Source organism: Micromys minutus, assembly GCF_963924665.1.
Source record: "Micromys minutus genome assembly, chromosome: 20".
Classification (NCBI taxonomy): domain Eukaryota; kingdom Metazoa; phylum Chordata; class Mammalia; order Rodentia; family Muridae; genus Micromys; species Micromys minutus.
The window spans coordinates 28,178,060-28,194,337 of record NC_137955.1 but is presented as its reverse complement, the minus strand read 5'-3'; the positions used below and the strand labels follow the sequence as shown (position 1 = coordinate 28,194,337).

Sequence of the window (16,278 nt, the reverse complement as noted above, 5' to 3'; positions counted from 1 at the left end):
CCTTAATGCACTTCACTGGTCCCTCCTTCACTGGACTGAATGCTCAGTCTAGGCTCCTCCTTGAGCAAAGGATCCATCTGCTCTAATTTAACCTCTGCTGCAATGTTAACTCAGCCCCCAGGAATCTCCTGGATAATGTTAAGATAACCAATAAATGGACACACATCAGGCAACGCTCTCTAGACACTGGCTTCAAAGACCCAACAACCAGCTCTCTAGCTTTCCTGTGTGCTGATGCAGCCTGTATGAAAACCACGCACTGGATCCTGGGCCAGACCGATTTTCTTTATGAGAGCTGACCAGTGATCCTGTCAACCTATGTATGATAAGACATCTTTACTTCTCTGCTATGTCTTAGGAAAAAAAAATCAAAACACTAGAATTAACACATTGCTTCAGCCCTGGCCTTGATTTTTTTAAAAAAGTATTTCCCAAAGATCATTTATTTCTTTTCTTTTTTTTAAATGGAGAAATGTTAAGAATTTAGGAATGCAGACACAGATGAAATTACAATGTCTTTCCAAATGCCAACAAAAATTCTCCCAGTCTGATGTGATTCCCTGTGGCATGAATTTGTTTTAAAAATTTTCAAAAAGAAATCCCATTAATTCGTTTCCTTGGCAGGCAGAGGCACCATAAGTCTCTAACTCAGAGTTCTTTACCTCTCCTGTAGGTATCGCCGGGCAGGTGTCCATAGATGCCAATGGGGACCGGTATGGGGACTTCTCCGTGGTCGCCATGACTGACACAGAAGCTGGCACCCAGGAGGTAAGAGAAGGCTCTGCTTTGGTGACTCTCGCAAGTGGGGACTCCCAGAATGTATTTGTCTTGGTGTCCAAAGTATGCTTCGAATAAACATGAGCCTTTCCATCGAGTGAAAGCTCACTGTTGAACGAGGGGTCAGACAGAAGGCAGGTCATGGTGCCATGTGTGTTCTTGGTAGAGAAATCCTAGCATTCAAGTGGTCAAGAGTCTCTCCTCAGTCCTGTGTAATAAGGGCATCCGTCGACAGAGGAAGTGCAACTTACGTGCCTCTTGCATTTCTGGATTTCTTTTTCTAGTGGTTGTTACGGATTTTCAGGTGTCACTATTTTAAAAGACAGTGGAGTCTCAAGTCAGAGAAGTCTGTTATGTATGCCTGTGACACTCACCGGGGGCTGTAACATAGGAGTTGTAATATTTTCTTCACTGGTCTTGTGACATCATTAGAGCGATACAAAATGAGATCTAGAAAAGCAACACATGATCTCTAATTGACAAATATAGAGAAAGAAAAAGTATTAAATACACATTCAGTGTTTCTACTGAAAAATGTATGTTTCAGCAGATAAAGATGATTGCCCCCTGTTTCCTAGGAAGGCCATTGATTTTGTGGACACAGGCGTGAGGGACTTGCTGTTTTCCTCTCTGTAGGGGTACACCTAACCTTTGGTGACAGAACAGGAATCTTCCCACTATGTTCACTGAGTGACTTCATATCCTACACCACCCCTTTCCCCCAGTTCTGGTTCTTATCTGCTATCCACCTTCCCTCTCTGGAGAAGGCAGGAAGTGATAGCCCATCTCACCTCATGGCAGCGTGGTTGGAATTTTCTCAGTACATAGCAGTAACTTCAGGAGGACCTAGGATTGTTTTGACCATGACCAGAGACAGCCTATGAGGGTCTGCTGCGGCTCAGTGAGGAGGGAGGAAAATGTCTCAGGCCACCTGGAAGCCACAAGTTTGTGCCCAGACAGAAGAGAATTCTTAGGAACTGTGGGTGAGAAGGCAGATCAGCTCACGTGATTAATCTACTAGTCATGTAACTGCATCGTGACCCTGCAATTACATCATGAATGAGTGATGACTTTCTAGGGGTCTAAAGTGACAGCTGGCACAGAGTTCAGCCTGATAATGACAGGGCACAAGGAGTGAATTTCTCATAGATGAATTCGACCTCTAAAGAAATGGCAGTGACCAAAAGAGGGTCAGAGAATTCTTCAACGACACTCTAAATTTTTTAAAAATTGCATTATTTATGTATCTATTTGTGTGTATGTGTGTGTGTGTGTGTGTGTGTGTGTGTATGTGTGTGTGTGTAGGTCAGACAACAATTTGTAGGAGTCAGTTATCTTATTTCAATATGTGGGTCCTGGGGATCAAATTTAGGTCTTAAGACTTGGTGACAAAGGCTCTTAAGTTATCTTGTCATTCTAAATGTGTGTGTATGTGTGTGTGTGTGTGTGTGTGTGTGTGTGTGTGTGTGTGTGTATTGCCAATCTAACTGAAGAATGTGGGCTGTGTACCTGTCACATACTTAACTTGGGCATGTATGTATGTATGTATGTATGTATGTATGCATGTATGTAGTGGCATTGTCTCTGTGTCATATCCCTAAGTAAAATGGGCCTAACATGCCTTATAGTGTGGACTGCTCTGTGGCAGAAGGGCAGACAAGGTCCTATGGGATGAGAAAGAGAAAAACCTATAAATGTATAGATTATAGTTTCATAGGAAAGTGAAAAATCCATTCTTCTCACTTTGCATTAGCAACTGATGAATACCTAGGGCCAACACTGGTAGGCCATGACCTTCTAAGCCCACATGACTTGGATTTCTTCCCTACCAGTAGGAGCCCCTGAGGCAGTCACAGTGTGTACAACAGGGGGGCATTTCTCCCATTTCTCATCTTTCCTGAAGCTCTTGCTGTCACTTCCCAAGGTGGTGATGTGCAGAGGCCGCCTGTGTAGATCAGGTCCTGTGTTTTGGAGAGCGCCTGCACGGCTGTGAGCTTTGTGCTTCCTTTGGGAACAGGTACCTTTGGCCTTATCTTTTGTCGGTCTGATTTTTGCCTTTCTATAGGTCATTGGTGATTACTTTGGAAAAGAAGGCCGGTTCAAAATGCGGTCCAATGTCAAGTATCCCTGGGGACCTTTGAAACTGAGGATAGACGAAACTAGAATTGTGGAGCATACTAACAGCTCTCCTTGCAAATCATGTAAGTTCAGAGACTTAATTTACTGTCCTTCTTCTCCAACCCCAGGGTCTTGTGAGTCTGGAACATGTTTCTCTCAAGAACTCATATTTTTTTCCCCTGTATTCTTTTCTTCCAAATGGTAGGGTATTCTGCCTGGATTTATATCTCTCACTACAGTATCTTAGTTAGAGGCTTCCAATTTTAGGAAAAATAAAAATGTTATTAGCTGTCTCTTGTTCATCTCTTGTAAGAAATTTAATTATTGATTTCAAAGTTCACAGTTGACCTCCAAGTCCTCAGGACAGGGCAGATAATAGTCTCAAATGTTTAACAACTTCCAAAGTGATAAATACGTATTGAATATATATTATTAACAATCAGTTTCCAGGTACAGATGAGAAGCAAGTTTTTTTTTTTTTTTTAAACAAATAGCACAGCAATAGAGACAGTTTGGGAGATGACTGTCCTTGAGGGGCTTTGTAATTATGAGTAAGAACAAGTGATATCGATCTTGAAGGCCAGTTAATGATTTTAGGTGAATCTATGAATGGTTATTATATTTCGGGAACATCTTTTAATAATGAGGAATTCATATCCATGTGATAATTATGAGGAATAATTAAGAAGAAAGTGTGTTGACCACATAATCGCTGGGTGTGGATCCCAAATCTCACTTTCCTTCTTGCCAGTTTGGAGACTGTAGGAGATACCCTTCAACTCACCAAGTCTCACATTTCCCACATGCAAAGGGAATTGACCCAGCTTTGGTTTGAGGGGCCAAGGAGCCCATACACTGCAGGCTTGCTCTAAACTCTGCAAAGAAAGTGGCTGTTGATTTTTTTTTTTTTTTTTTTTTTGTGAACTGAGATCCTACTGAGAAGAATTTGTTCACACAGTTTACACTTTCACAAAGCTATATAGGACGTTTGGGATGGAACTCTGGCTTTGGTGAGAGAGCATCTGTAAACAGAATGCTGAACAAATGTAATTTCCCCCGAACTTTCTAGCACTTGGAAGTGTCACCATGCACCTGTGAGAGACAGAGTGCTGGGCCTTTGTCCATCCACACATCTTCAACTTTAAACTCAAAACCAGGATGGTTGTGGCTGAGATTTTCAGTTTGCAGTTTTCATCAAATCCATCTTGAATCTGTCTCTTTCTCCATCTATTAGTCTCTCTAACCCTCTTCTCTTCTGTCCCCTTTGCTCTCTCCATTCTCCTTCACTGTCACAGATTTTGCTATGTGGTTCAGAATGGCCTCAAAGTTGAGAGCCTTCTGCCTCATCTTCCCAAGTGCTGGGATGACTGGTGTTTGTCCCTGGTCCAACTGTGAACTTGTTTTGACCTTGTTCTGTTCATTATCATGTCACAGTACATTTATCTAGTGTTTTCTGAAAGCATTTTCTTAGAACATTATACATATATATGTATATATATATAAAACATATATAATATTATATAGGAATAATATGTAACATGTTATAATATACTATATACACATATATTACAAAGAAAGAAAAATGAGTTTCAACTGGGAGATGAACAAAAATTAAAGTATTTTTACTTATTTCTCAAAATAAACTCTGATTATTGATGTTTCTTTTCAAGCAGGTGGCCTAGAAGAATCAGCAGTGACAGGAATCGTTGTGGGGGCCCTACTAGGTGCTGGTTTGCTAATGGCCTTCTACTTTTTCAGGTAGGTCCCTGAAGTTAAAATTTATGTAGTTAAAATTCACTCTGCCCTTTTTGCTTTTGTCTTCTGTCTTTGCATAATGCTCCCTGTGATTTGCCCACACCCTTCTTTTAAGCAAGAAGGATGGCGGTTAAATTAATCAGTCATTTTTTTGGCTTGATCTTGGGTTTGGCAGGGAGTGCTTTGTAGATTCCTATGGTACTTGCTAGAAAGTGGCTGGGATCTCCAGATCATTGATCCATTTAGCAAAGAATGAACTTCCTATCCTCAGGCTTTCTTTGGTTTAGAACAAGTGCCTGTGTTTACCTGAAAGGCTGGAAGGAGCTCCCAGTGGTCTATGATCCCAGGCTGCAGTGTGTTCTGTATTTGGAGAAGTCACATGTTTAGCTGTTGTTGTGACTCAGCGTCAAAGCTCATAAACTTGTAATATGCATATGTCTTCAAGACTTTAGTCCTTTGCTGCAGTGATGGTGGTCCATTCTTTTGTAATCTTCAGTGGTTAAATTCATGGGTCATTGTAACTCATCATGGTTTTATTGGTAATGTTCCTTCATTTTTGCATGGAGATGAAAGTCTGGGTGTATGTGGCTCTTTGTGGGAACAATCGTGTTCCTGTTCCTTTAGTCACAGTACACTTAGTCTGATCTTTATCTGGGTGCATATCCTGGGAGTCAAGCAGAGATTCTGGGGCAGAATAGATAAGGCTCCTAGGAAGAAGGGGAAGGCTTGTTCTGTGGCATTTCAGAAAGCATGCCAATTTTCCTCTCTGAATAAGGACACGATGCCTTAGGGCACATGACTTTAATCTCCCAGCAGGCTTTCGTATTGTGTCACTTGTCATTTATCAAACCTAACCCAGATGTCCCTGGAGGGCACTCTTTGTAAGAGGAACCATAGTTTTTTATAGTCAAGTGAGGTTTTATGTTACATTTGTTTTGCCTTTACCCAGGAAGAAATACAGAATAACCATTGAGAGGCGAACTCATCAAGAAGAAAGCAACATTGGGAAACATCGAGAGTTGCGGGAAGATTCCATCAGATCCCATTTTTCTGTGGCTTAAAAGAAATGCTCCTATCACATTGTCTGCTTGAGATTCCTTAAAGAGATAGATGAAAGGACAGGCATCATTGGAACAGGAAGGGCTTTCTTGGAGAATTCATTCTTTTAAGCAGTAGTCATTTCATTTTTACATTTTCTTTAGAAGCTCAGGAATGATTATTAATCACTATCTGCCTTCTGGCCTTTCATCTCATGGCAAACAAATATAATGATATAACATAATCCTGTTAAGTGTTCTGGCTGCTGGAGGGGCATCAGAATAGATTTATGTCTTGAAAGTCTGGTGCCTCCATATCTTGATTGCTTTGGGGCATTTCACACAAGGTTATGAAAAACGTGGTTTTTCTGAAATGAAATGTTTTGTAGCTAGAATAAAACAATTTTTACAAGTAGAATAATCTTGGAAAGAATTTAACACTCAATAAGAGGACAATGGAATGAGAGAAATCTCAAGGCTGGGAATGCAGTGGCCCTCTCTCTGGAACTGGGGGACAGGTTTGTGGTTGCTGAGGGCTTTGTCCAATGTCCACATTCAGGTCTGACTTCATATTTCAAGAAAGGATCCTCCCTGTTTCCTTTAGTGTCTCATCATAGCTACTCTGGAAAACTGTAAATATTAGTGAGCTAGGAGGATTTATATAAGAAAAATGAATCTAAAATGTTTCATTTATGATGTAAAAAAAAGCCCTACTTCACACTAACATTTTATTTTTAAGTATTTTAATCCTATATTTTGGTATTAGAAATGTGTCTATTTTTTCATTTTGAAGATTAAATTTCACTTATATTTTAAGAGCATGGAGAAGGTGTGTGACAAATCTGTGGTGAGGGACGAATAGTTCTCCTTTTCTCTGCTGTCCTCTTTCCCTTGGCTGTGGCTAATACGAATTGCTGCTCTGAACCGAAGATGTGGGGAAGTCTGTTGAGCTTATGAACTCTGAAGGAATACATTGATGCTAAGCCATTGCCCATTTTTGACTGTTTTAAAATATATTATTGGAGGGCTACATCCTTTCTAACAATGGTCAAATGATGCCCTTCAAAACCAGTAGACTTAAGTAGAGTCTATAAAGAAATACAACCCCTTTCCCACAAGAACAAGCAGGCAGTGAGAATTTGACAACAAGACACAGCAGTGATACATTTTAAAAACTGCACAAAATTTATCAAAATTTGAGGTGATGATTTTGATTAAAAAAGGGAATGTTGATATCTGCCGTGTCCCTTTAACCTCATAGAGTTCTATAGCCACCACAAAGCACACTTAGCTTGGACAGTGAGCTAGGACAGCCAAGTGCAGCATGGCCAAGATTGAGCCAGTCTTTGCTGGGTGTCTGCTTTGCACTTAGTTCTGTGTGCAGAGGTTTAAATTTGGGTTCCTAGTTTATCATTTGAGGAGAGAACAAGGGTACAGTCTTGTAATTATGCCTTTCTTGGGAACATTTTTGAGTATCCGAAACCCAGTTTTAAAGGGGAGAAATGAATAAATGCTTGGAGGTCATATCTATACAGGTTAACTGTAGAGCAAGCAGAGCAAGCAGAGCAAGCAAGCAGAGCAAGCAGAGCAAGCTCTGGTAGCTAACTTCCCAGAGAAGGAGTGGAGGAGTCTCATTCTCTCAGTTATGTCAAAGGGAATGGGCTGCATCTGTGAGGGATGAACTTCTTTATGGTTCAGAAAATGGGAAGCAAGCCACATGATACAATGAATTAGCTATTGAACAATGGAAGGAGGTACATCATGGTTCTGCCTGTGGGATATTGAGCGAAAAGTGCTGACTTCAAAAAGAGCAGAAAAAAGTAGACCAGAAAGGCAAACTTCAAACACTCCAATCTAAGAGGAGAGCTTGTGGAGCACAATTAGGAAGGCAGTGGCTGATGGTCAGAGACTCACATAATGAAGACAGACAGGCAGAATGCAACTAGCCCAGTTCTCAGAACCAGACGGCTACTTGTTTCTCTCTTACTTTTTCATGACATTTCCCCTGTGCTTCAGAGATACTTATTTTTCTAATGTTTATTTTTTTTTAACCTGTGTGTTAATTGCAGGAGGTAGCAGTGGGGCAAATCCTCTACCTGGATATATTCTTTGGGTGTAAATATTTCTAATCTTTTCTTGAATTTATATAGTGGCCCACTAATGGCAGTGTTGCTATCACAAGTATCTTCTGTTTCTGCTCCAGCTAGAGGAATTGTTCCAAGGTTAATAGCATATTCTGAGACTAGATGTTAAAGATGAGAAGAAAGCTAGCCTTCTTCAAAAATGCAGGGTTGATCATGAGGACCCTGGAGTCATTTCTTACAATTTAAAAGCAATTCTCATATTAAGATTGATTGCTCAATTACACGTCTGCTATATAGTTTGTCTTTCTTGAATGTTTTTACATGGCTAGGCAAAATGGCCCATGTCTTCAATCCCAGCACTTGGGAGGCAGAGGCAGGGGGTATCTGTGAATTTAGGGCAAGGATGGTCTCCAGAGTGAGTTTCAGGTCAGATGTAGTTACACAGTCTCAGAAAAAATAAATCTTCATATGAGTTGACAAAACGTCATTAATTTTTGAAAACAGTACTAAGTTGGCAAACCTTTGCTGAGAGCATAGATGTCTGTTCCATGGTGGCTCTGGGCTACACAACAGTTGATATTGTATTGAAGAACTTAAATTCCTAACTGCTAAGCATCAACTTTGACAATCAGTCATTCATAATCTGCCAGTAGTCAACTATTACATAATAAACAAAATGGAACTTTAGTTCTTAAGCCATTTGATAAATTTTTTACTCTTTTTTTAAATTGAAGAACTTTATTTTAAAAAACAAAGGTAAATGTGCAAATTTTAAGCATTTTTACATAAAAGTATACGAATACATTTTTGTCATTGCTTGGCTTTTTTAAAAATAAGGTTTGATAGTGTGCATTAAGATCTGACTAGTTACAATGAGCATAAAGTACATGTAAAACAGGATGTAACCTGGAATTAGTCAAAGTTTTCTTGATGTGTAAGGAGTAAACATAATGGTTTTTTCTTTCTTTCTTTATTTTTTTCTTGAACTTCACACAGTCTGTGAGTTGTTTCTGGGGTGTTCAGAGCTTTCTGGGGTTAGTATCCAATTATCAGTGACTGCATATTATTTCTGTTCTTTTGTGACTGGGTTATCTCACTCAGGATGATATTCTCTAGATGCATCTATTTTAATTTTTTACTCTTAAATCAAGGTTTTAAAGAATGAGTATTTTATTAGTATTTTTCATATTTGGTCAAATATAAGTTCATATGCAAGCTAAAATAAGCATATACTTATGGTGATGGAAATAAACACAAATTTTATAGCCAATATTACTGTCTTAGATTTGGGAGAGAAGCTTAACTCAGAAATAAAACTTTCTGGCTAGAGTCATATCTATTTCCAACACAAACAGGTTTCACACAGAATCTGTACATGTATTGTTTTGAAGAACCATCAGCATGTCTTTTCCTGAACCACAGAGAGAATTCCACATGTCTTGAAATAGTTGTTTACATTTCACAATTCATGGAGGAGAGGGAGAATCCTATGGAATGAGAGCAAATTTCCCACCCCCACTTCCTCTTGCTCTCACATGAAAAGCTTTAGAATGCCAAATCACTTCCCCCACCTTACAGGCAGGCATCCTGTGCCTTTGCTGAAGGTACAACTACCATCTGTGTCCCTTACTTCTTCTGATTGGGACTGATTGTAGGGCTCTAAGACAGCCAGTGGGAAGCAAAAAGAGAGGCCTTGTGGATCTCAGACAGACAGAGTAGGTTCAGAAGCTGTTTTCAGTGCAGACATTGCTTCTTGAAGCACAACTACTTGTGAGGTTTTTTTTTTTTTAGATGTGCACACACACACACATACTCACACGCACACACACACACTTAAGTAAAAGAGAATGAAAGAACAGTGTTTATAAATTGGAAAACACTAGAGCCTAAGTTTCTTGAGATACAAAGAATTCAGATCCCTAGTGGGTGCAACTATGTAGGTAAATGCCTATTGAAATTTGGCCCTCTACCTACATGTCACATTTTATGTAGTTACACCCTGTGGTTCAGGACTTCAAAGAAAGCTGGTAATGAGCTGAATTTCTTATTCAGTGGAAGAAGTGGAAACTGTCTAGAAGCACAGGATGCTTTAGGGGCAGCGTAGAAGTAGGGAGAATGGACCAGTGTACTGGAGGGACCCATGTCTCTTCCAGTTGCTCTTCAGAATGAAAGACTAATAAACAGTTTAGACCTTCTTCAATAGCCAATCTCCACGAGAAGTGTTGGGCATGCCCAAAGAGAAGAGCCAGGAGTTTATGTCTCCCCAGGTGACAGAGAGAAGGAGTTTGCAGCTGACACATGCTCTACTGTTCTTCTTCTCAGAGCTCCACCTACCAGTGATCATGTCTCTGTGGATGTGTTAGCACCTTTGCCATGCAGTTGGGAACTTGTGAGGAGGCCTCCACACTTACTTAGAGGAAAAGACAAAATAGCACCACTGTGAGGAGGTAGCTGACAGTAACATGACCATGCATGCTCTTGAACAGTTCACATCTGTGATTTTCATGTAAACTAAGGAGCCAGGCTTTGTTCTCAGCATATGGGTTTTTCAGATGTCTTCTGCAGGCCTGTGGGATGAAAATAATCCTCAAAAGGCACTGAGTTGGAGGTTGTTCAAATCTCTCATTAACCACTAATGTTAATTCATCCCAAACTCAGAGCCAGCTGAGGCTGGCGTTTCTGTTTTAAGTCACTTCAAACATAATCAAATGGATTTCAACGAGAGCTGACTCTTGGAGGTAAAAATAAGTATGTTACAAAAACTCTTTGGTATATCAGTTGTCATATGATTCCTAGGGGAGAGATTTGAATGAAGTAGAACTTAGAGCTAATAAAACACGTTGCATTTTTTGATTCATATTTAGAGGCATAAATTTATATGCACAGGAACAAAGGGCCCATTTACCAAGTGTGAATCATAACAGGCTCCCAAATTCGTTTTTATTTTCTAGAACAAAGCTGTCATAGTATATACCTATTATTGGGTTAGAGAAAGAGTTATTTCTGCAAAGAAAGAGGAAAACATGAATTTTGACATGGATTATCTTATTCATTATTCAATGCCTGTGTCTGAACGTGTACAATGTGGTGTAGCATTTAAGTCAGCAATTAAGTGCCCTCAACTGGTCAGAATCAGAGCTTTGTTCCTCATGCATAGCTGAAACCAGGGGGCCACGAGTTAGGCATTGCAGAAGGTTAGTCCCACAGCCTGTGTTTTTTGAGCCACTTTATTCATGGATAATTTAAAAATAGGACCACCAAACAATAAAATCTTACCGTGAATCTGATAGAAAAGTCAAAGCTGCACCGGCTACATATAGCTTACTATTCTAATGTAAGTATAACTATCTGCATATAATGTGATTTAATTTATTGTTGTTCTGTGTAGAAAGTGAGGATTAATGACTGTGGATATAGCCCTGTTTTGTATAATATATTTTGTTTCTGGTGCAAAATTGGTCATTTAAGCAATCTACTTCATTTGGTTTTGGATATAAATGTGTATGTGTTCTTGTAAAGGTTTCTGTTTAGCGAGAATACCACATAGCCCAAATATAACAATATGTTCTCATTAAAAGTATACTCTACAGAAACAGTTTCCTGTCTATAATTCAACTAATATACACTGCATATATCCAAGTTTTCTGAGGATTTTATAGTCCCTTGGATAAGCCAAAGTAAAAGATCAATTATTGGGGATGATGTATAATAACGTTTGAGTGAAATGTTGAGTCCATGAAAAAACTTGAGAATTTCTGCCCCATAAAACAAAATTTACAGAGATTGTAACATCTCATTGGTATGAATGCCAAGGCCTGAAAACATTGACTTAGCAGGTAAGGCATGGAGAATACACCCGCTTTCTGTACCTGGGCATCTTTTCCCCCATTAATTGGTTTATTTATTCACTTTACAACCCCATCACTGCCTCCTCACCTGTCTCCTCTTCACACAGTCCCTCCCCTCATCCCTCCTTCCCCTTCTCCTCTGAGAAGGTAGAGGGTCCTCTAGGTATCCCCTCACCCTGGCACATCAAGTCCCTGCAGGGTTAGGCACATCTCCCACTGGAGCCAGACGAGGCAGCCTAGTTAGAGGAATGAGCCTGCACCTTGAGACATTGCATGCTCCAGCTGACGTCATTGATTCCTGTTATTGTGTTTATCACCCACAGCACTTCAGTCCTATTTTCCAAAGAGTTCTCAGGCTCCTGTGTAGCATGCAGAGTGGTTAGCTTTAGCATTTCTAGCTTCATCTGGGCTGAAAAAGGCTATCCCATTCTCTGTAAAGCCACCCATTATGCCTGAGAAACACATAGTGATTGGCATGGCAGGAGCAGTGTCCCCTTGGTCCTGATGCCATGGTCAGTGAAGTCTTTGAATGAGGCCACAGGTATCTCATGCACCAGGAACCTACTTGAGGTGACGTTGTAGCAGGGTGTTGTTTGGAGTGAGGCAGCATGGGAAGGCATGGTAGAGGTAAGGGGTAAGCCTGGAGTGACCTCTAGAAAAAAGGTATTCATTCTTGCTATTTTCCCATCCATTTCTGGGGCCATGGATTTTTTAATTCTTTCCCTCTATCCATACAGCTCAGTTCCCTCAAAACATGATATTCAGCCAGCAACTTTTGACAGGCCAAGGATGCCTTATTGGGATAATGGACCTATGTCTTATCAAGGATTCCCAAGGAGACATAAATCCCACTGCTTTAGAGATGTGACCCAACCCTAAAGCACAAACATTTAATGTTGACTTAAGTAGCAAATATTAATGTCAAAGGTACCAATGGCTTCACACCTTTAAAAAAGAGCTTCTTCCCAAACCATCTACTAGCAACAAAATAGAGCCAAAGAAAAGAGTTCTTTTTGCAGGTTTGGTATAAGCCTCACAATCGCCAGAGGCAGAAGTTCCCAGGGAGCAGAGAGGAGGGAGCCCAGAAGTGGGTGTGAGGAAGGACCTGTGTACTACATGCTTTGTGGCAGTAGATCTGCTGTTTGCTTCCGGGTCACTGGTGTCTTTTCTGTTTTATAGTTTGGCTCTGACCCTTGAGCTATGCGATCTTGTGTGAAAAATGGAAACAATACCAGTTACAACTTCGCCAGATTGCCATGACATTAGACTTAGACTCCTACCTGTCATACCATAAAACATTCAACAAACTTGTTATATTTGTTTGTTTCCATAAAATGAGACAGACCTACAGTAATTTGGAGGGCTTTCAAGGCCAGGAGAGTCCTGGTAGAAGTCAGTCTGTTTTCTTCTCAGTCCTTTTTGATGGCAAGTAGCCTCTGTGTCTTGATAATAAAGTGTACCTCTGAAGAAGGCATGGAGGAGGACTAAAAGGGAGGCTGTTATAGCTGGATTATTTCAGAGGGCTGAACACTTACATCCAAATATGGCTTCTCTCATCGGAGCAGAGGGGCCAGTGTTGAACCCGTGGCCATATCATGCCTTCTACCTCTTCTCTTGCTGAGGCAGTCCTTAGAACTGCTCCTCAGAATTCACTCCCGGGAAGATGTGGTTTGCTAGAGAAGACCCTTGTCTGTCAGTTGTTGTAAGGAATAGCTTCCCTACTATAAGCTGCCCTCAGCCCCAGGACTTCTGTGCATATAAGGCTTTTGTGCAGTTGTGACCAAATTATCTGACAGAAACAAGAGAAAGATTTGTTTTGGCTCTCAGATTCAGAGAGCTCAGTTCATGGCTGCTTAGACCTACGTTTCTGGACTTGTGCAAGGCAGAGGGCATGGTTAGAGGAATAGATAGGGCTACTTACAAGAACCAAGGGAAGGGATTCAGGAAGGAATGAGGGTGAGCCATAGTTTCCAAACGCACACCCAGTCACTTATTTTATCAGACTGGACCCCATCTACTTTTAACCAACCCCCAATGGCATTCACCAATGTTCTGATTCCACCAAGGGATCAATCTATCTCCAAAAGCCCAGATTCTGGCAGTCAAACTCCTAAACCTGATCCTGTTGGTGACACATTCAGATAACAACGGGTATGCTGTTGAGTTCTCTCACCATGCCTCACTAAGAGGATGAGGCCCCCTAATTGGTTGCCCTGTGCGTAGATAGTGGCTAGCCTGGAAACTGCATGCACACAAACAGTGAAAGTGGACCCAACAGTCCCTGTGTATACATACATACATACATACACATATATGCATGTGACTATAATAATCAAATAAAAATAAGGTATCAACTTGAATTGGGGAGCATGGAAGGGGTTTGATGGAGGGTTGCTGAGAGGGGCTAGAGAAAGGAAAGGGAGGGGGAAATGATATAATTCTATTTCAATTAAAGCATCAATACATGTAATGAAAAAAGTAGAAGAGTGTTACCAACTGGTGTATTTGTTAGTATAGACCAAAGATTTTTTTTAAAAATATTACATTCCAAGGAACCAAGAGTTGTGAAGGAGCATGCAGCTATGAGAGCACTCTACAGGGGAGACCATGGGATTCCTAGTCTCCGGAGAGCCTTCCTTTTTCCAGATCCAGCAGCCTCTAGGCCAGGATAGTGCAGACACTTACTCTTCCAGAAAAGGCCCAGAACAGGTCTGCCTTTCAGGTTATAGCAACACTTCTGCCATGAAGCAGAGTGGTCAGTTCCAGGTACTCTCTGGTGGAGAAGAGGTTGGCCTGGGGGAGGCCTAGGAAAAAAGAAAAGGAAAGATGCTTAGGAAAGATATCCCTCAAAGCAGAACTATCCTGGATGGTTTTAAAGGCATTTCATGCTTCCGGGCAAATGTCTAGCAAGAGAATGTATTGAAGCAGAGCTTGCTTCATGTCTTAACTGTGCACAGCTTAGACAATAAGTTATTCCCCTCAGAAGGAAAGTGAAAAGCATTCGGAGTACATGTTGGAGGACGCTAAGTGTCTCCTGAGGGCCAGGGTTGGGCTCAACACCTGTGTTCCCTCCTTCAATTTCCTCAGTTCTGTAACAAGGGTAGGGAGCACTTTGGTCTCCCTCCTCACCTCAGAAATATGTAAACTGAGGCTTTGAGTAACCTGCTTTGGGTTTCAAAGTGATCAAGAGGTCAGAGCTACAGTCTCAAGTCAGGAACCTGGTTCTTGATGGCAGTGCTGTCACCCATCCGTTTAGGAATAAGCATTTTCTGTTCTCTGTGAGTGACCTCTCTTTCCATTACCTTATATCCAGTTAGATCCCAGCTCTTCATTTCACCATTACTACATGAGATCTTCGTCTCCTGATCCCAAGTAAGCAGGAAAGAGACAATTTCTTCATGCTGTTTCTGAGCATTTTTTTTCCCCTTCTCATTCCTCACACAACTGCTGTATCTGCATTCCTCAAATACTTGGTGCATTTGATACTGTGAGCCCCTTGACTCACACACTGCACAGGTCAGATTCCACAATCTGTCACTCTGATTGAGTCCTGTGGCACTGAGTCACTATTTGTATGGTTCATGCAAATTGTGCTGAGCTTGATTACATCAACTGATTTCTTTCTTGCCTGGAAAAACAAAACAAAACAAAACAAAAAACCAAAAAACCCCCCAAACCTCTTTTACTTTCTTGTCAGACTTTTTATTTTATTTTTTAAAAAGATTTATCTATCTATCTATCTATCTATCTATCTATCTATCTATCTATCTATCAATCAAGTACACTGTAGCTGTCTTCAGACACACCAGAAGAAGGCATCAGATCTCATTACAGGTTGTTGTGAGCCACCATGTGGTTGCTGGGATTTGAACTCAGGACCTCTGGAAGAGCAGTCAGTGCTCTTAACCGATGAGCCATCTCTCCAGCCCCAGACTTTTTATTTTTGAAATGGTCTCATGCAGTTTGCCTGGCACTTGCTATAGAGCCAAGGATGAACTTGAACTCCAGATCCCTTATACCCTAACCTACCCAATACTGCTATCACCAAACCTACCTGACTGCCTATTTAGATTTTATTTCCCACGGTTCTTCCTGCCTAACTACTCTTTACTTCATATTAGTCAAACCTTTATCTGAAGTTCAAATCCAGTTTCACCCATAAGCTTCCCTGTTCCCCATAATCTCTAGTGAGGAACTATGAATCAGTGGTCTGTGGATTTGTTTTGATTTGTTTGTTTGCTTAGAAAAGAAAGGGATGTCTATGGGTAGAGCCAGCTCTCTAATTTGCCAACCCCCACCTCTGCACCCCTAATGTTCTGATAATTTTCCTCACTTATTTTTATTGGGGCTTTGGGTCTTGCAAACTGAGTGCACATATAATTGGGCAAGCATGCAGGCCATGTGGCTTCCCTTCTGTCTGAATTTCCTCTCAACGTCACACATGCATACAAGCCTCTGGTTGTTCTAGAATTTCCTGACACTGCTTCTTTTCTTTCAGTGTCTCTGTCAATCAGTTACTGGTTCCAAAACAAAACATTTCTTACATTTGGGGAATTATGACTTAAAGTCCAACACGGTTTTCGTAATGTTAGTGTTTATCCCATGGAGCTGGGAGGATGGATCAAGGGGTCATATGCTTCCCATTTGAGCTCGAGGACA

At 40.9% G+C, this 16,278-nt stretch overlaps 1 protein-coding gene across 4 annotated transcripts in view; it reads left to right on the top strand.

Annotated features, from left to right (window-relative positions):
- Positions 1-11,358, top strand: part of NPR3 (natriuretic peptide receptor 3) — a 62,200-nt gene extending 50,842 nt beyond the window's left edge. For 3 of the 4 annotated variants that reach the window (XM_080933779.1, XM_080933778.1, XM_080933776.1), the window contains exons 5-8: positions 674-768; positions 2,843-2,978; positions 4,566-4,653; positions 5,600-11,358. In XM_080933779.1, coding sequence (XP_080789905.1) covers positions 674-768; positions 2,843-2,978; positions 4,566-4,653; positions 5,600-5,711 — 431 coding nt within the window. In that variant the 3' untranslated portion in view covers positions 5,712-11,358. The remainder of the gene's footprint in view (positions 1-673; positions 769-2,842; positions 2,979-4,565; positions 4,654-5,599) is intronic. The other variant, XM_080933777.1, reaches the window with a different exon arrangement.
- The last annotated feature ends 4,920 nt before the right edge of the window (positions 11,359-16,278 follow it).